Here is a 26,917-nt window from a genome sequence, read left to right as displayed (position 1 = left end):
GCACACCAGTCAGAACATTTGCTTTCAAAAGTAAATAAAAATGCCACTTTGATGAGTGACATACAGAAAATAACAAACAGACAAAGGGAGAACTAACCTCTTGCATGGGCAATATATGCTCTAGAAAATTATAACAGAGATGTTGACAAGAGAAATACACACATTCTATAATAAAGAAGAAAGGCTGTCCTAATCAATTTGCTGTTTGTTACTACTCAGTAAGTGGCCAACACTGCATTGAATAAGGTTAGAAAATGACCCTGGAGTCATTTAGAAATGAAAACACTAAAAACAAAGGTTCATGCTAATTTTTAAAAGTAATGAGACTCAAAACCAAAACTTACTAAATCTTTTGCTAACAGGTCAAATGGAATAAATCAATAAAATCCTTCCCTGTTCCAATTTTAACGGTCTTGGGATGGCCACCAGTTGCATTAACCTCTAAAGGGTTAACCCTCCCGGTATGCAAGTTGTGTGCAAACTCAACTCAGAAAGACCTAAACACTTCATGGCCTGGTCATTTGTGTTTTTCCTGCTGGGTGCATCTTCTGCCACCAGGAGGTGGCAGAGAGTTACATACAAACAGCCTGGCTCAGATTTGAAAGCTAACTTTGAGAGCCCATTTCATGTGAAGGGATGCTCTCTTGCCCTGGACACGTGGGGAAGGGCCTAGGCCCAGCCCAGGATGATGTGGTGGAGTTTGTGGAGCCCCTGTGGAGGGCCCTACCCTGCCTGGGGAGTGGGGGGTAGGTTGGGGTGGGGTAGGAGGGATGAGGGTGAGGGGAGGGAGAGGGAGAAGGGATTGACATGTGAAACAAGCTTGTTCCTAATTTGAACTAAGAAAAAAAAAAAGCTAAAAAAATAAATAAATAATAATCTCTTTCAAGATAATTGGTTCTTTACTACCCCCCTCTCCCATTACCACACAGTTCAGGCCAATCCAGAAAACAATGGTTACATCTGACCACTGAGTCTAAATCAGACCAAGCACTAAACTGGAATAAATCAATAAAATCCTTCCCTGTTCCAATTTTAACTGTCTTGGGATGCCACCAGTTGCATTAGCCTCTAAAGGGTTAACCCTCCCGGTATGCAAATTGTGTGCAAACTCAACTCAGAAAGACTGCAACACTTCATGGCCTGGTCATTTGTGTCCTTTCCCCTTCAGCTGGCCCTACCCCTCCGCCTTCTCTACTCCCTACCCCTCCAGACTCAAAATCCTGTCAGTTCTAATGTTCATCAAGCCTTCCACCACCACACAGTTCACAACTCCTTTTTTGTCTGCACTTTGCACAAAATCCACTTAACTGGTTTCCAGGGACCCCGCCATGCTCTTCTAGAATACGGGGATACACCAGGCTCCACTCTACTTCCAATCCCTCTCACCTCAACCCCAAAGCCTAAAAGTTCTGAATATGGGTCAGATTAGACCTCCAGATCACAGGTTCAACAGACACCACAAGACTCATCTCCCGGTGCCCCAATTCCTGCCGTTCAGCCTATATCCCAACAACAGGGAAGCGCCCTCTCATTGGGCATAGGGTCCATCCACTTGGACACATTTCTTGTTTCCATGAAAGGAAAGGATGAACAGAGAAGTAGTATTTACAGTGCATATGCTAAATGCCAAGCACTCTGTATTATGTTGGGAGCACCAAAGTGAATGACCACCAGTTTCCAATTCTCGCTGAGCTTATGGTTTAAACCATTTCTTTTGTTCCATTATCAATCCTAGAGTGAAAAATTAACATGAATTTAAATTCAGTTTCTCCAAAATAAAACTAAATATTAAAGAACAACATTTTGAAAGTAGAGTATGGCTGAAATTTTGGAAAATCAGAGACATGATAATGCCTAAATGTTATGAATTATCTCTATTAAATATACTATGAGACACACATGAATCCACCTAGGAAGGGAAAATAGACAAGATCTCCTGAGTAAATCAGAGTGAGGGTGGGAGGGGAAAGGGGAGAAAGGAATGGGGAGAGGGGGAGTGAACATGAGGGAACAGGATGGTTGAGTTGGGGGAAGGACAGAGAGGGAGGGCAAGAAAATTGTTCTTGATAGAGGGAGCCATTATGGGATTATCAAGAAACCTGGCACTAGGAAAATTCCCATGAATATACAAGGATGACCCCAGATAAAACTCTCAGCAATAGTAGAGAAGGTGAGTGAACTGGCCTTCCCCTGTATTCAGATTGAGGACGACTGTAGTTGTCGTATAGAACCTTCATTCAGTAACTGATGAAAGCGGATGCAGAGACCCACAACTAACCACGGGGCTAAGCTCCCAGAGTCCAGTTGTAGAGAGGGAGGAGCAATAATACAAGCAAAGGGGTCAAGACTGGGACAGGAAAGCCCACAGGAACAGCTGACCCAAGGTAGTGGGAGCTCATTGACTCTGTACTGACAGCTGGGGGAACTTGAATAGGACTGAACTAGGCCCCCTGAATGCAGGTGACAACGGGTGGCTCGGGCAGTTTGTAGGGCCCCTGGCAGTGGGACCAGGATCTATCCTAGAATATGGACTGGCTTTTTGGAGCCCATTTCCTATGGAGAGTTACCTTGCTTAGCCTAGATACACAGCAGGGAGGGCCTTGGTCCTACTGCAACCTGGTGATGGGACAGACTTCGCTGACTCCCCATGAAAGGCCTTACCCTCTCTGAGAAGCAAAGGGTGGCTGGGGTGAGGGGTAGGAGGGGAGAGCGGGAGGAGGGGAGGGAAGGGGACCGGGGTTTAGTATGCAAAAAAATAATAATATAATAGAAAATATACTCTAGTCCACTGGAGTGTACATATCAGGACAGACAGTCTCATGGCCACTTTTTTTCAAGCTAAATCAGAAACCTGTGATATAGTTGACTCCTAATGCATTGAAACTCAAACCAGAGCACTTTATATTTCTCCCCTTACACACTACACCATCTTCCTTGCTTATATTCATCAAATGTACCTCTGCCTAGGAACTTTTGGCTCTTTGCTGTCATCTAGGGAACAGACAGAAAAATCAAGCAAGCATAAGAAGCATATTACATAATAAGCATGATAGAGTGCAGTAAGATTTTGGAAAGTGGTTAAGCCAAGCTGCAACTCTTACTAATTCATTAAGAATGTGTTCAACCCCTGTTTCATAGAGAACCTCTTCTACACACACCTGCTGGCTGAGGAATCTGCCACGCCCACATTCCCGCCTGTGTACAGTGCTATAGTATCCTGCCAGAGACTTCTATTTCATTGTAATCATTTCCTCTTTTCCTCAGAGGATTCCTTCCAAAATCCCAGCTATCTAAAACCATAGATAGTTCCAAAGCGTACAAAGGATTGATAAAAGCTTCCAAGTAAGTCCATAACAAAAGTTATTGAAAATCTATTGTTTATGCCTTAGTTAGGGTTGCTATTGCTGTGATGAAACACCCTAACCAAAAGCAAGTTGGGGAGGAAAGGGTTTTATTCAGCTTACACTTCCATATCACTGTTTATCATTGAAGGAAGTCAGGGCAAGAACTCAAACAAGGCAAGAACCTGGAGGAAGGAGCTGATGCAGAGGCCACGGAGAGGCACTACTTACTGGCTCGCTCAGCCTGCTTTCTTATAGAACGCAGGACCACATGCCCAGGGGTGGTCCCACCCACGGTGGGCTGGGCCTTCCCATACCACTAAGAAAATGCTTTACAGGTTTGCCTGTCTCTGATTCCCGCCCCCCTACCCCCACCCTTTGGTTTTTCAAGAAAGGGTTCCTCTGTTCCAGGTTGCCCTGGCTGTCCTGGAACTCACTCTGTAGACTACGCCAGCCTCACACTCAGATATAACTGTCTTTACCTCCCAAGTGTTGGGATTAAGGGCATGAGCCGACACCATCTGGCCCTACAGCCCAATCTTATGGAGGCATTTTCTCAATCTAGGCTCCCTCCTCTCCAAGTTACTCTACCTTATGTCAAGTTGACATAAAACTAGCCAGCACAGTTTACTTCTGATATTTTCCACTTAATATCTTCTGAACTCAGTAAACAGGGCAACAAAGCACAGAAAACAAAACCCCAGACGGAGGGGAAACTATCTTCTGAGGCTTCCCCAGACTGAGGGGAAACTATCTCCTGAGACTTCCCCTGAATCCCAGCATTGAGTTTAAGCACAAGTCTTCACAAGTGCTACAAGCAGTCTAATGACCTCCACCCCAGGCCTACGTGAGGCCTATTTCTAATAGTATGTCTTATATCTTCCCATTCCTATCAAAGGCCTAGCACCACCAAGTGGGCACTTAATATATTCAACACAGGGTGTGTGTGGGGGGGGCAGAGTATGTGATAAAAATAAGACCTTCAAAAAACCCACAGCTAGGTCTCTTGGAACATCACAATCTGATGTGAAGAAGAGCTCACATCAATATGAGACTATTTCCATTAAACGGCATAGAAGCAGAGAAACAATCATGCTAATTGGAAAACTGAGATTCTGTGTTTTAATTTTTCATTCCAGGAGCTGACAGTGTGGCTCAATGGTAGAACAGTTTGCCCAGCACAGATTAGTCCCCGAGTTGCATCCCCAGTACTATTATACAAATTAAAATGCATTTATTTTCCAAAATGTACCATGACTGTTTTAGATGTAGCAATTAAAAACTGTACCATGAGCACATGTGTGTTTTCTTCCTAGAGCTACCAGCTGTTTTCATTCTGCCAGCTAGTTCATCATAGCATTTATATTTGTTGGCTTTCAACAATATAAAAGCTTCAGACACTCTTGACACTTTAACCCTAAATGCATATAGATCTCCTAAGAGGAGGAAATGTCCAGAGAATCACAATGCTTTTATCACATTTAGTCATAGCAACATCGTAACTCATAAGCAAAAATCTTTCACACATCAAGAAATTTGTTACATTCCCCATTAAACCATGATCTAGGTAAGGTACATATATTAGGTGTGGTTAATCTCCATTAATCTAGACACACTGACCTTTAAAAGTAGCCTTTACTCGTATTTGCTAACTCCATAATCCTGGAATATGCCTGTACTGATAAGCTGTCTGAGTATAAATCCTTTGGACACTTGGAGTGAGCTTGATCTGTGGTTGAATCAGACCATCAGGAAATATGGTTCACTTCCCTGGCAAATAGCCTGAAATGCACTCACACACTTTAAAAGTCCAGGGACTAAAAAGCAGTGTCCTAATTCCATGTCCTAAGAAGTCAGAGATTTCATCCTCAAGGGCCAATAAACAGAAAAGTGAAAGACTGAGAGAAGAGTTCAGATGCTCACAAACAGGGGGCAGCAAAACTCAGCCTGCTGAGGAACATGAACAACTCAGGAATCAAGGAGACACCAGTTTCACCTGCCAGTCAACACACAGACAGGCACACAGACACAGACACAGACACAGACAGAGACAGACAGGCACACAGACACAGACACAGAGACAGACAGGCGCACAGACACAGACAGAGACAGACACAGACAGAGACACACACACACAGACACAGACAGAGACAGACACGCACAGACACAGACAGAGACAGACACAGACAGAGACACACACACACAGACACAGACAGAGACAGACACGCACAGACACAGACAGAGACAGACACAGACAGAGACACACACACACAGACACAGACAGAGACAGACACAGACAGAGACACACACACACACAGACAGAGACAGACACGCACAGACACAGACACAGACAGAGACAGACACAGAGACACACACACACAGACACAGACAGAGACACACACACAGAGACACACACACAGAGACACACACACAGAGACACACACACAGAGACACACACACAGAGACACACCACACAGACACACCACACAGACACACCACACAGACACACCACACAGACACACCACACAGACACACACGGCCATCATACTGCCCACGCTCGGAACAAATGCAGGAAAGGTAGGAAGAACGTGCAGTTGAGTTACTTTTGTTACCTGGCAAAGTGTTTATTACCTGACAAATCCCAATTCAGTGATTCCCAAAAACATGTCAAGAAGCTTTATGAGCTCTCTTTGAAATTAGACAGTGTATGAGCCACAAAGCAATACATTTGGAAAATCTATTTCTACTATTTTAAACGGGTTTTGTTTTGCTTAGTTGTGGTTTTGTTAGAGACAGTCTCACTATGTAGGTGTGGCTGGCCTAGAACTCACCATGTAGACCAAGCTGGTCTTGAACTTAGAGACCCACCTGCCTCTGCCTCCTAGTGGTAGGGATTAAAGGTGTGTGCCACCACACAGTTTGGTTTAGTTTGAGTGAGGTATATTTCCTCACAATAATTAAACAAAATTGAGTACATTTAAACATTATTTATTCTTTAGGAATTTCACACATGTATACAATGTTCCTTTATCATATCTGCTCCTCCCTCCCCTGCTGGAGTTTACACCAGGACCCCAACTTCATGTCCTCTTTTAAACTTTTTATTCTTTTTAAAAATAGACCCAAGAGTTAATAATTATTTTCTCCCATCCATATTGTTTTAGTAATTGAGAAACACTGGATATTCTCAAAGTTACCATTTTTCTTTCATAAGTTGGTTCCAATAACATTCTATGGCAACAGAGGCTCAGTTATCTGCGCCATATGCTTTAAAATGTTCACAAAGTGTGGGTGGAGTGGGAGAGAGACTTTACTCAGCACATCTACTCCAGGCAATGCAGCGTTCATTATTTAATTTATTCCTTATATTTAAGTTGGGAGAAAATATACCAGATGGTTTGCTGTCAAATTACAGTGATGCTTTCCGAAAGTTAGATGTTATCTTTTCTTCATTTTACAGCTTAGAAAACCAAAGCTCAGTGACCTGAGAAACTTCATCCTGGGGAAGGGCTGTGTGGGAAGACAGGACTGGAACTTGGAGCCCACCTACTTCAGAGCCTGTGCCCTGGGCCATGAAGCGGATTAATCAGACGTGCATCCAGAAAAGTACCTTTGTATTCCATGTCTCTACACATGCAGAAACTTAAAAATAAAACTACCACAGCCAGACCCTAAACTGGAGGACGTGCCTACTCTCTTTGAACAGCATCATAGTGTGGGCTTCAGGGAAACCCAGTCCTTTCTGAATGGTGTTTGATAAAAGTGTTGTCACTTTTCTAAGCTAGAACAAACAGTGGCATGAAAGAACAATCCACTGACCATACCAATTGTACTGGCTGGTTCTGTGTCAACTTGACACAAGCTAGAGTCATTAGAGAGGAAGGAGCCTCAGTTGAGGAGATGCCTCCATGAGATCCCGCTGTAAGGCATTTTCTCAAGTAGAGATCACTGGGGGAGGGTCCAGCCCACTGTGGGTGGTGCCATTCACAGGCTGGTGGCCCTGGGTTCTATAAGAAAGCAGGCTGAGCAATCCCTGTGAAGAAAGCCAGTAAAAAGCTCCTCTCCGTGTCTTCTACATCAGCTCCTGTTCTCCGGAATCCTGCCCTGTTTGATTTCTTATCCTGACTTCCTTCGGTGATGAACAACAACGTGGAAGTGTAAACCAAATAAACCCTTTCCTCCCCAACTTGCTTTTCAGTCATGGTGTTTCACTAAAGAAATAGTAACCTGAATGAAGACAGCAGCTGAGATGTAAAGCTAGCATCTGCAGGACAAACTCAACTGTGGTGCTTGAAAACACCTTCAGGTAACAAGGCCAGGTCCCCGTCTTGCAAGCATGACTCAGTATCATGATATCCAGTGAGCATGGAGAATGTAGCGCCATCTGGCTGCCGTTAGGAGCTTTAAGACATTAGTTGCTATGACTGTCTTTAGCCAAGTCTTACATTTAAAATTTGAGGTTATCAAGAGAAATTTAAATACTTTCATACTTTCAAATCAACTTTCAGTTGTGGAATACTACAGGTATAGTGGAAGAAATGAAAATCCAAGTGTGTAATACCTGATCACTAATCCAATTTGTATTCACCTTGATGACATTGAAAAATATTTACTTCTAGACTGAGAAATGGTATGATTTAGTAACTAAAGGTTATAACTAAGAGCAAAACAGACAAGTAATTTCTTATTTCTTCTAATTTTCTAGGCTCTGCATGGAGCTTCTGGCTGATCATAAATACACACACACACACACACACACACACACACACACACACACACACACACACCAGCCTTGGGTTATTACATGGCTGTTCTCTCTGTAGTTTTTGGTAGTCACAGAGTGTAATTCCTCAGAATATGAGGAAGAGAACAATATGAAAGAATTTACCCCATCACACTGACATTACAGATGAACGTTTCACTAACATGTCACATAGCCGTCTCCCCAGCCCGACTGCTTCACAGATATTAAAGTAAGGAATCTGAAGCTTCACAGACCCCCCTGCATCCAAGTGTGCAAGAGCAGCAGCATCCCAAAGCTTCTGTCAACACTTATTATCACTCCAAGCTCGAAATCCACAGTGAGGGGCTATTGCTGTTGGGAATGCAACACGAGGTCTTCAACTACATGGAGCCATGAAGGCCTCGGGCTGCACAATGCTGCCACCCTACAGCAGATCTCCACATTCGCTCAGTAAAAGGCATGCCACGCAAGCATCAGGACCTGAGTTTAGATCCCCCACTTCCAAAATAAAGAATTTCTATAATCTCAGCTCTGGGAAAGCAGGCAGACGCACACATGACACATACATGACTTGTCAGCCAGCCAGTAGAGCCATTAGCAAGCTCCAGATACAGTGAGGTATCTGGTCTCAGGAAATAAGGTGGAGAATAATTAAGTAAGCAAACAGCCATTGACCTCTAGCCTCAGCACACAGACACAGACACACACACACACAGACACACACACACACAGAGACACACACACACAGCCAGACACAGCACGACACACAGGACACACACACAACACAGACACACCACACAGAACCACACACAGCAATCAACAGACACACACAACAGACACACACAGACACATCACACACAGACACAGCAGCACACACACACACACAGACACACACACACACACGCCCTCACACGGGCAGTATACACACAAATACACAAAAAGATGTCCCCACCTCAATGTGATTGTGAGGTGGGATCATGGTTGTTTTCCTGAAGTCAGAAATCCATAAAGTTGCAACACAGCTAGAAGACAGTTTTAGATGGAAATGGAGGCCACACTTATAGGGGCGAACTTAGATCTGAGAAACATCTGCCAACAATTTGTTGGCTGTAAAACATAACCTACCTCCATTGGTCCTATTTGGTTGCTGATCTGGAGTTTGGGCTTGAGGTGAATAATACTGCGGCTGCTGGAAATTATTTGAAGGGAAATACTGGGAACTGGGGCTCCTCCTACAATCCCGAATGCTGGAGAAAGTCTGTGAGTGGGGAATTCCTCTTTGGAAAGGCGGACACCTCGGAAGACGAGGCTGAGGTGGTGGCAAATGGTCAAATTCTTCCTCGTCCTCCAGGCTGTACCGATCATATTCTTGATCACTACATGTCCCTTTTTTTCCTGAACTCAGTGATACACTGGAACTGTGTCTGGACACGGATGCTGAGGTGGAAGCATAGTCTTGCCTGAGACCTATTGAGACAACAGTACTTATGAGAAAGTGTAGGTAACTGGCATTACACTACAATTCATATTGTTATTTGAAAATGACAATAAGTCATTCAAACAAGGACATGACATTTTGTTTCAGGTTATTAAATCCTGTCCCAGCACAAATGAAAATATAAATTTACCTGCCAAACACATATGTAATGTTAGGTCAGTCAACATTGAAAAAAATACATCCCCACCCCAGTGAAGGTCAGACACACCTGTCATGACTGCAGACATCATTACCCACAAAATTCTCCAAATTATCCCTTTTCAAGTTTGGAAATAGAAAAACAGAGTTTAGGAAGAAATATTCATTGTAATTATAGTTTTTTGTGATTAGAACAAAAACCCAACCCCTGAGAGTAAGAAACCTGGTCACTCTACCAATGGCTGGGCCAAGAAGAAAGTTTAAAACCTGAGGTGCAAATATTTTCTAGCAAGGTCATTGTTTCTCTATTTTATGTTATTAGCTAGTATTTCCTTCATAGCATGGTGATGTTTTAATGTTTTAGTAGTTTTCTATCATCCTAAATAGCAACCACCCCAAAGATAGTCAAACTCAACTTTTTCACTACTTAGTATTGTCTATCTCTTCAGGGTTGCTTCATATCTGAAACTGACATCCAATCTTTTTCCACACTTTAGACTAAGCACATAAATTTACCATTAATGGCACAAAACAATCCCTCTGCTCTTCAATACATATCTTACTAAAGCCTCCATAAGTATCACCACATTTTTCATAGTATTCTTGACTAATTATAAAAACAGGAAACTGGTGTGTTTAACTATTTCCACTATACTGGCCTGAAAAGATAACTGGAGAGCAAGCTTTGCCGGGTTCTGTGGCATCTTATCGTGCCCTTGCTATACAGTACCAATGCCTTTGAGATACCTGATAAAGTGCTCCATTCCCGGTAGTGTCCCACAGTTACTTTTCCTGGAGCATATTAATGCATTTTGACTGATTTTTTTTTTTTTTTGATTACTGTAGGCCCACAAAGCCCTAGGAAATAATGCTAGCACTTTACCCAGCTTCCAACAGTTTTGCAAATTTATGGACTAGCATAATAAGGTATCAACAGTGATATAGTCTACCCATTTTATCCAGATTTTTCATTTACTTATATATGCACAGGTTAATATTAAGTTTCTTATAAATTTCCTAGCTACCCGCTTTTATGCCATCCAAAATACTGAGCAGTTGTATACCGTGAAAATCCTTTGTGTTACCCTTTGAGAAGCACGTCTACCACCCTCTCCTTTCCAGGACCTGCAGCCCCACCCCATGCACCAATGCCCTACATTTCTCAAGTTCTGTCATTTCAAAACACTACACAGATGGAATCGCACTGTGTGCCATCTCTCTTGATCACCTTGCTTTCACTTTCAAGATTCCCTGGAGCCCACCCAAGATGCCCGATCAACAGCTTGTTCCTGTCTGTTGAGTAGTCCAGGGCATGGACACCCCACACTTAACCATTCACTGCTAAAGGGCAGCTAAACACATTCCAGTTAGAGTCTGGTGGGATGAAGGAGAAATGTCCTCCACAGGCTCGGGCATTTCAACACTTGGTCACTAGTTGGGGGCTCTGTCTGGGACATTTAAGAGCTGTAAGCCCAACTGGAGAGGAAGTACTTCATTAGAGGCAGACCTCAGAGTTCATAGACATGGCCTGCTTCCAGTTTCCTGTTAAAGATGTGATTGCTAGGCTTCCTTCTCCTGCCACTGTGCCTGCTGCCAAGCCTCCACCAGGCCAGGATGGACTCTTGTCCCTCAGGCAAAAATTAATTCTCATTCCCTTAAGTTGCCTGTGGTCATGGTGCTTTACTACAACAAGGGAAAATAACTCATAAGAGACAATTGCAAATGTAGATGCTAAGAATGCATGTGTATGGATTTTTATGTGAACACACATTTCTACTGCTATGAGAGAAATGTTCTCCACAGAGCAACGTGATGCTGAGAGTACGCCTAACACCTACGATGCTCTTCAGCACTTGAACATGTAAATCTTCCATCTACAAAGGAAGACGATACAGAAAGAATCCAGTTGTCTGCCACACTCTGGGAAAAATGCCCGGCCCCACCCATCACCGTATAGTCCAAGTGGAAGCCTCATGTCCCCTGATTAAAAAGAACATACTCTCTTCTTGCAGACGAGCCATGATCTGAACATCAGTGAGGTCCTGTAACTTATATCCCATGGATATAGAATCGTCTTCCAACTCTGAAGTACTCAACTCACTGTCAATGGACGACTGGGGACTAAGGGGGGAGCCCCTGGAGACGTAACCTAAAACACAGAGGAAACATGTTATTTAGAGAAACAGTAAGTATCTTTGTGTTATAATTCATATACAAGTGGCGTTTTCTTGTTCACATGATGTCACAAAAAGACCGACATGGTGCCACTTGACAAATACATCTTTACATGTTCGTAATTCTGAAGTATAATTTATTTACTATTGTTTTTTAATCAAACTTGTGGAATAAAAGCATAATCACTCTGTTAACTTTTTAGTAGACAGTACAAATTCCCAAATCAAAGGGTGTGGTGTTTGAGTATATGTGTGTGTGTGTATATATATATATATATGAGTATATATATATATATATATATATATATATATACTCATACATGTATACTTTTAACTGATAATCAGATGAATATGCATCTGGAAATAACTGATTATATACTTCACGATTAAATTTAACCTAGTCCATCTTTAGTGGGTAGACACAGTAGTGTCATAAATGGAAAACATCATGCATAAGAGATGCATTCATGTAAAAACATACACACTGCCTAATTTAGAGCAGCGGGTAACCATGGGACTCCTGCTGAAAGCCAGTGAAAAACAATCAAAAGATAAATGAACCAAGAAGAAAAGAGCCAGATGAAAGAGTGTTGGGGAAGGATTCACGCCAATGCTGAGACAAGATAGGCAACGGTGAGACTAATCTTGTGAAAATCCAATAGAAACATTCCTCGTCCTGAAGCCTGGATTTAAAAAGCTAGCAGAAAACACAAACTGTTTAGAAAGTGACAGAGTCATGTGACTTTGGAATCTGTAAAGAACTACCTAAACTGTGCTCACACACACCCCATCCATGTCAGGCATTTGCTAAAGCGGGCAGATGGTCTACCGAGCACAGCTGAGAGCAAGCAGTAGATGAGGACATGAATCACATGCTTTCTCCCCAGAGTATACTCCATGACACTAGGTCACCCTCAGATCCCCACGGCAGATGACATGAGTAGTGTTTCATGACTAAGTAAGCAAAGCAAGCAGCCGGTGAGGAAGTTGAAATATTACCTGTTCTCTCAGGTGTTAGTATTGCTTTGTTGGAGGTTTTAGAGCTGGGAGTGCTAATGCCATTGCTATAAGGGCTGAGTCTTGCAACAGGACTATAGGGGAAAGCCAGGGAGGCAGGTGAAGAGAAGAGGCTCCTCCATCGGCTCGCTGTCACAGAAGCAAACACAGCAGCAGTTAGCTCTACACAGGCAGGCGCTGGTTCGTCAGAGCGACAAAAGAAGACTTTTAAGGAAGGAAAACAAAGCAACTTTTCATACGTTAACTGGCTTCCATTTGTCTAAGGAAAAATGTGGAAAACTGGGTCATGTATGAGTGAGGCCCCATTCACACAACCCCTGAGAAACAGCAAATCTGCCTCACTCTGATTAAAGGCAATATGCCAGTATAAGAGGGAAAATTTGAATTTCTGCATTAGAAGTATTTTCCATTTCTGAAAAACTAAGTGTTTTGTGATCACATAAAATACCAAAAGATTACAAACAAGAATAATAAACTTGACGTTTATATATATTAGAAATATATTATATATATTAGAAATCTGGGGATATGTTCTTAATATTGACCATGTAGAGCCCCCCCAAAAAAGAATGTTTTGTTCACTTCCAGTGCAGGTAATTTAAGAACATATTGATCAAAAATTTTCATCTAGCAGTGCCTGGAGAGATGGCTCAGCAGTTAAGAGCACCTGTTGCTGTTGCAGAGACCCTGTGTTTCCAGCACCCCCACGGTGGCTCACAGCCATTCATAACTCCAGTTCTCGGGAAACTGACTCCAATGAGCACCAGGGCATGTACATGAAACACATACACACATACAGAAAAAACTCAAAGAAATCCAATAAATCTATTTTTAATTTTATATAAATAGAATTTTGGATTTGGACTGCAAGACAAACTCATGAGGCCTCTTATGTTTGCAAGGCCTTGGGTTTTAGACAAGCTTTGGGTGAAGTGTCGCACAAGCTGTGGAAAGCTGTGGTAGAAACTGCCAGTGATTGCTTTTCTTTTATAAGAATCTGCAGATTTTCGGCAGACAACAAATATTGTGTGTGTGATTTTTAAAGGCAGACTAACAGATGAATATCTTAATACTGTTCTGGTGTGAACCTGAGAAAGCATAAAGGAATTGTACCTACAGTCAACATGTAACCTAAGTCTTCACTTAACTCATATCCTAATCGATTCCTTTCCCTCAAAACCACCACCTCCTCATTAATTTTAAGTTCACCAAAAAGACTCTACATGATAAAAGCTTTAGTGAATCACAAACATTCCCCGAGTCTTCACAGCAGGCAAACCACTAAGGTTGTCAAACTGGACTTTTCCCAAAGGCAATCACATAGACACAGCAAGCAGGAGGGAGAAAGACAATTAGTCTAAACATCTGACAAAGTGTAAAGAAACTTTGAAAAGCATTCCTGGGACCTTCCTCAGGTGGGCACCAATGAGCGCCCACCTACCCGCCCCTGAAAAGCACTCAGATTGGCCCTGGGATGGGAGGAACAGTGGATGGGGACAATCAAGCAAACAGTGAGCTCTAAAACCAGGACTCTGCAGATCCTTGAAAATCCCATCAATGTCATTTATTAGAGCAGACGGTTTCTTCTTTCTTCAGCCCAGAGTCTTTACATATGTGTACTACTTCAATTATGTATTTATTTCCTGGATAGTTTTTAAAAAATGAAGCCAGCAAAGCAACTATGTTCCCAATAACATTCAGAATCCTTGGGTTGCCATGAGTTCTTGTTCCTAACTGACAGGGGACCTGTGTGTCCCTTATTCAACCTGAGTGTCTGCTTCAGCAGTTCTCACTCTGAGCCAGGCTACACACGGACCCTAAGTACCTTGGTTTGACTTGACCCCCAATATACAGCAAAAGTGCAGTGAATAGGCGGCACACACACTAGGTAGCCGTTCTTACATCTTCAATCTCTTTTACTGGGTTTGTGTCATTACAAATTCTATATTGAAGAAGCGAAGTCAATAGTTCTTTGACAGCTAACTTGCTTAACAGACAATGGTATTTTATGTGAGTATGATCGCTTGCCAGGCAAATTACAATGACTTTGTGTTCTCACCCACAGATGCGGGGGACAACTTATCACAAGTAAACAGCATTCGTTATTCTGCACAATAACTACAGTGACCCAGCTTCCCTGCACAATGGCACAGTTATTGTGGCTATGACAGCAAGATCCCAGCTAAGAACACAAATAGTATCTATTGCAAGGAAGAACAATTGTTCTTTCTATATTGTTCTTCAGCAAGCAGTTGGCGTTCAGGGAGAAGGAGTAGAATTATTGTAGAGGCAATCTCACATAACAGTGTTGCTCTCTTAGTGCCCAAGACTGTGGGGAAGAGAGGGAAAGGGACCAAGAGGTGGGCAGAAGGGTTGTTTCCTCCTCATTCCTGTCTGTGGAGCTAAAGAACTGCACCAGACACAACTTTTATAAATAACAAAACAGGGCATTTAAAGGGGCAATTCATGTCTTCATTCAACTAACTTTTCTGATTTGTTTACTCTGGAATTTGTTTTGTCTGTTCTTTTGAGACAGCACATACTGGCCTCAAACTTGCTGTGTAACTGAGGCTGACCTTGAACTCCCAGTCCTGCTTCTAAAGCAAGGTTCTGGGATTACAGATGCATGTCATGACACCCAGCTAACAGAGCTGACTGTCTTAATATGGAGATGTTAATGTGATGGATAATAAATGCCCAAAATGACCCCAAGAGGAGGAAGACAATCTTACCAATGCAGAAAATGGTTGACAAACTCTTCTCCAACAATTTCCCTTTACTCCTACTCTAAGAAAAGGCTTAGCTGTGAGGAAAAATGGTGATGACATGGGTTGTGCTTTTAATTTAAACCCTTTGAGGGAAAGAAGCAGTGATCTGCTCATTTTCTGTGAATCTCCAAAGTTTACAAACTTAAATGGGTATTTATGAAACTATAAACTATTTTTATACCTTACTGTATATAACTATGAGGAAAAAGCCTAGGTAAGTTCTCCAGGGATGACACTGAGATAACCACAGGATGATAGTGGACAGCTGTTGCTTAAGTACAGGGTTTTCATCCCACTCCCCAACAATTGTTGTGTTGACGAGAGAGAAGTTCCCAGAAACACCCAGAAACACGACAGTCCTACTTTCCTTCAATCAGATTTGCCTGAACACACAAAAAAATACAGGGAATATTCCGATTTTACATTATCGACATCAAACTGAAGAATCAGTATGACCTAATTCACATGAAAGAAAAGCCTGATCTAATTAAAATCTCAGTGATGATCCTCAAGAGGTCAGGTCCACACTAAAGAGTTCAAAAACAAAGAACTGTGAGGTTGCAGAGCAAGTGCGGGGGGCTAATCTTTCTAAGGGCCTAACAGACAGCACCCAACCCGGGGGCCAACAACCACCCCGAAATCCAACCCCAGAGGACCTGATGCCGTCTTCTGGCCTCCAGTTTTATAATACACACACGGCATATAATCACCCCCACTCATACACAGGAACAAAGTAAACAACTAATGCCATCAATGTTCTCTAGACAACTATTCCATCCCTCTACTAGTGTGGAGATAAGTTTCTCTAGAACTTCTACGACATTTGGGAATGGAGTAGAAGTTGGTACACACTACTAATGCTGAACATGGTAAACTGACCGATACCTACAGACTTTAAACTATCTTACCACTCCTAGTTTGACAGCTACACTATCCTATCCAATTCCTCAAACTTAAAATAACAGTACTCAACATATACTTAGAAGTGTCTGGAAGGTGAGTATAAGAAGACATTGCAAGCCAGCTATAGGTTCAGAAAAAAAAAAAAATGCCTGTAGGACACTTCCTCTGTACTCATAACAACTAAGCCACTCAACTTCAGTATCAGTCCTGTGACTCGAAACTAATGATTGTTATAATACTAATGGTGAGGACATGTGACTGGAGAAACCAACCTGTAAAAATCAACTACGTGGGCGTCTCTGTCTAGGGTAACTATGACGAACTCTGGGTTGCACAATTCAAATGAAAACAAGCCAGTTGGCAGTAAACCACACAAAAGGCCAAGAAGGCTTCCTCAGTCCTGAAAAGTCAACATCTTCTAAAATCTGACAAGTTCAGAACTTCAATTCAGTTAAAAGCATTCATACACACACTGCTGCTGATTACAAAGCATCTGTGCTGTTTAATCAGGGGAGAAGCCCTGGAGGACAGAGCTTTGATCTCTCCAAGGGCGTCTCACAGTACTTCCCATCTCTACTGAGGCTAGCCCTGACAGAGGGATCCTTCCCCCGTCTTAACACACTAACGCGTACAGGTGACACCGCAGCATGCAGACACTAGGCCAACTCCTATACACTCCTCAAAGAAAGCAGGTGACCTGGAGTCAGTGTCACTCCAGATGCTAGGTGACACTTTGCAAATATAGGCATTCTAGAGCAGCCCGAGGCTGGCTATTCAGACTTTAAACTTCTTAGTAAAAACTCTTGAGCAGCAGATTTTACTCAGCTCCACACGGGCTCATTTTCTAAGTCAGTCATGGTCTTCTCTCTTTGCTCATGGCCTGCTCTCCTCAAATAGCTACATGTATAATCACTGTCATTTCCTGTGGTTTTGTCTTGTGGAGTTGGCCAACTGTCATGTCAGTCTTTATAAGCAAAGTCCTGTGTAACTCTGACGGAAGGAAGGAAGGAAGGAAGGAAGGAAGGAAGGAAGGAAGGAAGGAAGGGAGGGAGGGAGGGAGGGAGGGAGGGAGGGAGGAAGGAAAGAAGGTAGCCTACAAAATGATACAGACCATCAATATTTACAAAACATATTCAGAGCCTTTCAGTATCTGCCAAGAGACACAGAAACCAACACGGGTCAGTGTCTAGTGGCTGCTGGGTCTTCCTCATAGAAACACACTGCAGACTCTCCTGCTAACCACTCATGCTGGGAAATACATTTGGCCCTATGTTGCCACCTGCTTCTGAAAATTCTTTTTTACCTTCACTTGTGTAGACACCCACTATCACAGTGTAGACACCCACTATCACACTATAAAGCACCAGATGCCACAGACACTGAAATGAGTAGAATATGGGGGATGCTCACCCCTCCTCCCACTCTCATTTCTCAATAGCAGCTATTACAGGAGAGAGGCACACAGGCAGGGAATAAGGCCATGCAAGAAGTGCAGTGAAGCTCAGTGAGCAGTACACCCAGAACAAGGCCCGGTCAGTGAGGAGAGGTTCCAACAGAAGATGGGATGTTTAAGAGGCCATGGCAGGGGCGGAGCCTTTGTGCCAAAATGCCATTGTAGAATGAAAAAACACCAGTGAAAGTGCAGAGGCACAAAAGAGAAGTATCCAGACTAGAGCGGTAAAATGTTTGGCCAAGGCTGAGGGCATATGCTCGAAGAGCTGGGCCTAAATAAAGACTGACTGCTCTGATTGGGGATACCGTCTCATACACTATGCACCTTCCAGTGAGAATCTGACTTCCACAAGCAGACAGCTGCAATGTATTCTGTGATGACAGCAACACAGATGGACGAAATGACACAGACTAATGACTGGCAGTGCAACTAAGGAGGCTTCCCCAGCAGATTTAGAGAGACTTGGTCCTCACTAAAGCATGCTCAGAACACCTGGTCAGAATGGGTACAATAAGGTGTGTCTGAGCTGAAGTGGATATGGGAGTGGAGAAAGGAAAACAATCCCATCATCCACCGAAACAAAGAACACCAGAGAGGCATGCTGAAGTCAAAGACAAAGCTGAGTTGAGCTGAGGTGCTCACTGGACAGGCCCATGTGTCGGTGCCCAGTACAGAGCTAGAATACAGGACAGTCCAGCAAGCAGGTGTAGAAACCATAGACAAGAATGAACTCATGAGAAGAGTGATGAGGGAAAGACAAGGGACCTAAGGGAAGAACTACTAATGGGTATATGAAGACAAGATGGTGGTGAGAAGCTAAGGCAGAAGGATTATCCCCAGTTCCGGTCTATCCCGGGCTACAGAGTGAAAGAAGGGGAAAGGCAGAGAGTAGATGCATGGAGAACAAGTCCAGGAAACTGAGAAATGCCATCGTGAAGGATGCAAGAGGCTTGAAGAAAAGATGGGTGCAAGACAGACACAAAACAGAAGACTAGTAGAGAATGGGGATGTGGGAGCTATTGCTGGTCCTTGCTGGTCATAAGGTTGCGGTCGTAACCTTAGTGTTAAAGTTGTTACGAGAACAGCCCAGATATGTACATTAACAAGACTGACTGGAAAAGAAACCACATATGCAGAAAGCTCAATTTAATAACATTTTCAAGGGTTAGGAAGTATTCCTTTGACTTTCTTCAACCATTTAAAATGTGAAAGGCCTTCTCATCCATGGGTCATCCCTGCCAAAGCCTAGCACACTAAATGTTTACAAAATCCATTTTTAAAAATCTGTACAGGGTGAGACATGAAGTCAGATACTCAGAGTCACAATAAGGGTTGGTTCTAGCCAGGGAAACAGGCAGGCTAGCTGAAGATCTTTGTTGTGGAATATTGTTTACACAATGCGAAGATGTGTCAACTGTGATTGGTTTAATAACAAGTGGAATGACCAATACCAGCAGGAGAGAATAGGTGGGGCTTCCAGGAAAGAGAAACCTGAGATCAATCTAGGCTCACAGGAGATACAAGCTAGACACTGAAGAGTCAGATATATGGTAGAGAAGAAAGATAACTGAGCCACGTGGCAGAACGTAGATTAATAAAAACAAGTTATAAGAGCTGGTTGGGAAAAAGCCTACTCTAAAGCCAAGCTTTCATAATTAATAATAAGTCTCTGTGTCCTGAGTTATTTGTGAGCTGGCAGCCCAAAGGAAAGTCTGACTACATTTGACATCCAACTTAGGACACATAAATTCACATAGGGTCTGAGAAAGCTAAAAAAATAAAAATTTCCAAACACCACAGAATCAATGCAGCTTTTGGGTAACCTCAGTCTCACAAGCAGACCTGGCAGTCTCACAAACAGGTGCAGAAGCATAGCCCCTTACATAGCTGAGCACTTGAGCAGCCTGCACACTACTGGGGCAGGAGACCAGGTAGAAAGGTCTGCCACAGCTCTGATGCAGCTGCTTCTCAGAGATGCAACGGTTAGGAGAAGCTGGGACAGTTAGGCCAAGGGTCGTGGAGCCAGCCACCAGTCCCCTGTGTTAATCTAGCCGCATGGCGGAGGGCCTAGCTGGTCAGAGAAGGCTACAGATGCACAAAAGAACTCTAAGTAGGTACAGAACACTTAAAAATTTGCTTATATGATAAAGGAAAATAACATGTATAAACAGTCATAGAAAATAAAGATTAAAAATAATAAAGTAATGTCTTTAAAGAAAGAGTAAAGTAATACATAAAAATAATAAAAGCCACATCAGGATGGAAAGCACAAAGGGTGCCTGGATCCTACATGCTGCTTTATTGACTTGAAATTTTTTAAATTCTGAGGAGCAAAGGGCTAATGCTGCTGAGCAACACTGGATCATTAAAAAGAAAACCTGATAAATTAAATCAACTTTTATATTTTAAGAAACGTCTGAACTTCAGAATGGAAGTCAGAAAATATGTTGCACTGCAGTAGAGGTTATGACTTTCCTTCTACAGGAAGCAAAAAGCTATGGATTTCTTCAAAATTAATAAGGAATCCCAGGACAGCAAAGTTACAAGATGGGAATCTCAATCTCTTTTCCCCCTCCCTCTAGCCCTTTTCTCTTTCTCCCCCTTTTTCTCCCCCTGGAAAAAAACAATAACAGGAATTATCATTGGTCACTGAAATCCTTAAACATTAATAGTTCAATTTCCAAATAAAAAGGAACAAACTGATGGAATGGCTGAAAAAACAGGACCTATCCTTCACTGAATCCAAGAAACACATGGTAACATCAAGAATAGAAATCACCTCAGGTCAAATGGGTTGGAAAAAGATATTCCAAGCAAGTAACTCTAAGAAACAAGCTGGTATAGCCATTTTAATATCTGACAAAAAAAAAAATCCACCAACATGGCATTTCAATTCTTAACATCTATGCCCCAAACTCAAGGGAACCCAAGATTGTAAAAAGAAACACTATGACCACTTAGATCACATATTGACCTTCACACAATGATAGTGGGAGACTTAAATACCCTACTCTCCCCATTGGACAAGTCAACCAGACAAAAATTAAAAAGAAAAATACTGGAATAGATGTTATAAACCAAATGAACCTAATAGACATTTACAGAACATTTTGCCCAAACACAAAAGAATACACCTTTGTCTCTGCATGTCATGGAACTTTCTCCAAAACCAATACCATACTTGGGCACAAAGCAAGTATCAAGAGATACAAGAAAATTGAAGTAACACCCTGCATCCTACCTGATCACCACAGATTAAAGTCAGATATCAACAATAGAAATAAAAAGCTTACAAATTTATGGAAACTGAATAGCTCTCTACTGAATGAAAAATGAGTCAAGACAGAAATTAAGAAACTAAAGACTTTCCAGAATTCAATGAAAATGAAGACACAGCATACTCAAACTTAAGGGACACAATGAAAGCTGTGCTAAGAGGCAAGTTCATGGCATCAAGTTCAGGTGAAAAACTGGAGAGATCTCATTCAGAACACCTAAAAGCTCTAGAGCCAAAAGAAGAAATTGCACACGAAAGGAGTAGATGGCAGGAAATAATCAAACTCAGGGCTGAAAAAAAAATAGGAACAAAAGAAAAACTACAGAGAATCAATAAAACAGGGTTGGTTCTTTGAGGAAAAACAAGATAGACAAAGCCTTATCCACAATAACTAAAAGGCAGAAAAATATCCAAATTAACAAAATCAGAAATGAAAAAGGGGGGCATGACAATACCAAGGAAATCCAGAGAATCATAAGGACATGCAGAGAATCATAAGGACATACTTTAAAATACTGTACTTCAAATTGAAAAACCTAAAAGAAATGAATAATTTTCTCAATACATATCACTTACCAAACTTAAATCAAGATCAGATAATCAATTTGAGCAGACCTCTAACTTCAAGCGAAATAGATGCAGTCACTAAAAGTCTCCCACCCAAAAGAGCCCAGGGCCAAATGGTTTCAGTACAGACTTTTACCAGACTTTCAAAGAGTCAATTCCATTATTCCTCAAATTATTCGACAAAACAGAAACAGAAGGAACATTGCCCAATTCATTTTATGAGGCCAGTTGCCCTGATACTGAAACCACACCAAAGAAAGAATTACCAACCAGTTTCCTTTATGAACATAGAAGGAAAATACCTGCAAACCAAACCAAGAACACATCAAAAAGATCATTGACCATGATCAAGTAGGTTTTATTCCATAAACACGATCAAGTAGGTTTTATTCCATAAACACAGGAACGATTCAATATATGTGAATCAGTTAATGTAATTCACCATATAAACAAATTGAAGGAGAAATAAATACATGATCATCTTATTAGATGCAGAAAAGGCCTTTGGCAAAATTCAACACCCCTTCATGATAAAAGTCCTAGAAACATTAGGGATATAAGGGACATACCTTAATATAATAAAGGCAGTTTACAACAAGCCCATAACCAACAACAACTTAAATAGAGAGAAACCCAAACAATTCCACTACAATCAGGAACAAGACAAGGTTTCCATTCTTTCCATACCTATTCAATATAGTAGAAGTCTTAGCTAGAGTGATAAGAGAACTGAAGGGGATCTCAGGGATACACATTGAAAAGGAAGAAGTCAAGTATCTTTACTTGTAGATGATATGACAGTATGTGTAAGTGACCTTAAAGATTGCACCAGAGAACTTCTACAGCTGGTAAACAGTTTCAGTAAAGTAGCTGCATACTAAATTAAACTCACAAAAATCAACAGCTCTCTTACATGCAAAGGACAAATGGCCTAAGAAAGAAATCAGGAAGACACTTTCCACAATAGCCTCAAATAATATAAAATATCTTGAGTATCCCTAACCAAGCAAGTAAAACACTTGTGATTAAAAACAAGTCACTGAAGAAAGAAACTGAAGATATCAGAAGATGAAAAGATCTCCAATGATCATGAATCAGTAGGATTAACAAAGTAAAAATTGTGATCCTATCAAAAACAATCTACAGTTCAACACAATCCCCATCAAAATTGTAACACAATTACACAAAATTGTAACACAGATCTTAAAAGGAAAATTCTTGGCTTAATATGGAAACATTAAAAACCCAGGAAAGCTAAAACAATCTTGAAAAGTAAACTGGAGAGGGTAGGTAGAGCGTAAAGGAACAGATGGAGCTTGTTAGGAGAGGGAAATACAATAAAAAAATTTGGATGGTGAGGCTGAAATGGGAGGGTCAAGTGCGGACAGAGGGAAAAGGGGACTGTGAAAGGGAATATGGGGAAACCTAATACAGTATAAGCTTCCTGTGCTGGCTACTTTTATGTCAACTTGATACAAACTTCTGAGGGAAAAGAGCCTCAACTGAGAAAATACCTCCAAAAGATCAAGCTGCAGGCAAGCCTGTAGGGCACATTCCTTATTAGTGATTTGTAAGAACTCTTTACGCCAGCCACCCAAGCCCCACTGCCATGTGGGCACCCAAAATAACACACAGAGACTTGTATTATTTACAATGCTGCTGGCCAATGACTAGGATTTCTTACTTTCTAGCTCATCTTAATTATCAACCATAACTACTAATCTGTATATTTTATAAAGACTTATCTTATGGAGGATGCTGGCGGCAGGTGTCCTCTCTTGCCAGAGATCACATGGTGACTCCTTTCTCTACTACATTTCCCAGAATCCTCCTCGACTTCTAGCCCCACCTATCTTGCTTTCCTATTGGCCAACAGTGCTTTATTTATCAACCAATAAGAGAGACTTCCCCCATCAGTGATTGATGTGGGAGGGCCCAGTCCAGTGTGGGTGGAGCTGCCCCTAGGCTGGTGGTCCTAAGCCCTGTAGGAAAGCAGGCTGAGAAAGGCAGTAAGGAGCACCCTTCCATGGCCTCTGCATCAGTTGCTGCCTCCAGATTCCTGCATTGTTTGAGTTCCTGTCCCGGCTTCCTTCAGTGGTAGACCACAATGTGGAAGAGTAAACCAAATAAACACTCCCCTCCCCAACTTTTTGGTCACAGTGTTTCATCATAGCAATAGAAACCCAAAGATAGATAGATAGATAGATAGATAGATAGATAGATAGATAGATAGAAATGAAACCACCTAATAATGGGGGAGACAGAGTCCCAACTGACCATCTGTCATGAAATGAAGCTGCCAACAACTAATTGAGTTATTGACCACAGGGGCCCCCAAGAGAATCCCCAAACAACCAGACTATTCTATATGCTGCTCTCCACCAACTGAGAGCAAGGCCCCATTGCAGAAGACAACGCCTACACAACATAGAACACAGAGACGTGAAGCTGGTACCTACATAGGTCTATGCTATGTTCCAGTGTCTTTGGTATAACAGGGTATTCTACAGGCTATCCAAAAAGAAACGTAACCACCAAGGCAACCACAAACCCTTTATCTACAATGGTGTCCTACCTGCAAAATATGCTAGGGCAATGGTGGCACAAAGCTTGTGAGAGTAGCCAACCAGTAACTGATTTGACATAAGGCCCACTCCACAAGATAGAACCCATACCCAGTACTGCTTGGGTAACCAAGAGCCAGAGAATATACAACTCAAGCACCTAGGGTAAAACCAAAAAAATACTGGTATAAAAACAAGACAAAAAATGTTGTGATAAAATAACTCTTGATGATATTCTTGTATACTCAGAGTTCCAGGCCATGTTCAGTCATCAGAGAAGCTTCTCTCTGATGCAAATGGTAACGAATACAGAGATCCACAAGCCAGACAATATGCAGAGACTGAAAGACCTTAAAACACTCAGCCCTAAATGGAAGTCTCCAATCAAATCCCTCCCCTCAGAGCTCAGGGAGCCCTGCAGAAGAGGAAGCCAGAGATGGAGGATACCAAGAAAACAAGGCCCTCTAAATCAACTGAGCAAAGTCCATATGAACTCAGGCTGAAGCAGCATACACAGAGCCAGCATGGGACTGCACCAGGTCCTCTGTGCTTGCACTATGCCTACCAGTATAGAGGTCTTATGGGATTCCTGAATGTGTGAATGAGTGGCTCTCCAGTTCCTGTGCCTTCTTTTGGGTTCTTGTCCTGTTATTTTGTCTTGTCCAACTTAGAAGTTGAGTTTTTGTTTCATCTTAAAAAAAATGAATGAATGAATGAACGAACGAATGAATGCATAGCCCCTAGGGTAAAAGTTAACAAATGAACTGTCACACATCTTCTGGAGAGGGAAAATCAGTTTTCTCCAATAGAGAGACTCCCGTTTTATCAACGACTCCGGCAAGCCTCATGTTCAGGAGTAGCTGAACTCCAAAGTAATTGTGTGTGCTTTCATTTGGTTATAATTTGATTGTTTCTTTTTGGGTGGTGTTTTGTTTTCTTGGTTTGGGGGAAATATACTGTTATACTGTTATACTGGGTTTATGTCTTTTGAGAACTTAAAGTTGGGTAAGAGGGAAGGATTGGAAGTGGGGAGAATGATCAAAACGTATTTAAAAATTGTTTTAAACAGTACAAATATAATAGAACAAAGCAATGAGGGCTGGTGAAAAGAGAAACAACAGAACAAAAGACAGGCATTCTGATTCAGGGACTCCCTATAAAGCCCCAACTCCTCTCAAGCTGGCCTCAAAACTCCTCCCCCTCCAGCCTCCCTGTGCTGAAATTAGAGACAAACAACACCACATCCAGCTAGAATACCATTTACTATATTTTTCCATAACACATCGTGACAAAGAACAAAAGACTAAATGGACACAGGAATAAGAATCTAGACACATGAGTTCCAGCTCCATGTTGCCATGGGCTAATTTCTAGACTTGAACAAATTACATCAGTATCCTCAAGCTAGTGTGATTGTGTCCAGCGGGGGAGGGGGACAAAAACACGTTTGTAGGATGGGGCTAAGACCACGGTGTACAGAAGGGAAATGGGCCGAGCATATTACCACATTATAATGCATTTCATAAACAAAGATCCAGAGAGGTGTAACAGTCTACCTTCTGAGAAAAATGTTCTAAAAACTAGGTGAAGAAAGTATCTTAGGAATTTTCTCCTTTCCCCTTTTTGTGAGTTAAACGTATAGCCTTCTTAAAATGACAGGCATACATTTTACCTTATCCAGACAATTTCATGGATGTTTTGGTTTCCTCAGATGCTCACACATTGGAAACAAAGTACTGAACTGTGTGTGAGCCACCAGAAGTTTGTGCAGTCAACATGTATTTGCTCAAAATCTCTACCTTAGGGAAATGGTGACAGTTTGAATAGAAACAGAAACATCCATAGACTCATATATTTGAATGTTTAGTTATCAGGGAGTGGCACTACTTGAGAAGGACTGGGGGTATGGTCTTGTTAAATGAAGTGTTTCAGTGGGCTTTTAGGTTTCTAAAGACGGAGTCAGTCCCCAGAGCGCTCTGTCTTCATGCTGACTTCAGATCCGGATGCAGAGCTCTCAGCTACCAGATGTAGAGCTCTCCAGTACCACATCTGCCTGTATGTCAGCAGGCTCCCCACCATGATGACAATGGACTAAACCTCTGAAACTGTAAACAAGCCCAATTAGATGCTTCCCTTTATAAGAGTTGCCATGGTCACAGTGTATCTTAACAATAGAACAACGACTAAGACAGAAACCAATGTTTAGAGGCCATATTTTAATGAAAGTTAATTTCCTCAAAAGCCATCGGGTCCCTAGGTATCTGAAATATCTTGACCCAAACAATGTTGTTCATTGTCACAGTTCTAAAAGGGAAAGGAAAGCAAGGCCAAGGTTATCCCAGCCTAACAAGAAGCTGGGCCTCCGCTCATGCCCACAGAGGAGATCAGCCACACAGCCTTTACTACCAGTTGAGAGCCTCATCTGAGACCAGTAAAGGCACAAGTGGCATTATTATCTTTTAATACTTGTAGT

The 26,917-nt window shown here is 42.0% G+C and overlaps 1 protein-coding gene across 1 annotated transcript in view; it reads right to left on the bottom strand.

Moving 5' to 3' along the window:
• The window catches only part of Slain1 (SLAIN motif family member 1), a 50,253-nt gene that overhangs the window by 7,543 nt on the left and 15,793 nt on the right, over positions 1-26,917 (bottom strand). The window contains 3 exon segments of the mRNA XM_027393979.2: positions 9,211-9,552; positions 11,721-11,870; positions 12,895-13,041. Coding sequence (XP_027249780.2) covers positions 9,211-9,552; positions 11,721-11,870; positions 12,895-13,041 — 639 coding nt within the window.

The sequence above is a fragment of the Cricetulus griseus genome, assembly GCF_003668045.3.
Source record: "Cricetulus griseus strain 17A/GY chromosome 1 unlocalized genomic scaffold, alternate assembly CriGri-PICRH-1.0 chr1_1, whole genome shotgun sequence".
In the NCBI taxonomy this organism is placed as follows: Eukaryota; Metazoa; Chordata; class Mammalia; order Rodentia; family Cricetidae; genus Cricetulus; species Cricetulus griseus.
Note: the sequence above shows the minus strand (reverse complement) of the source record. Positions and strands in the feature narration are given on the sequence as shown.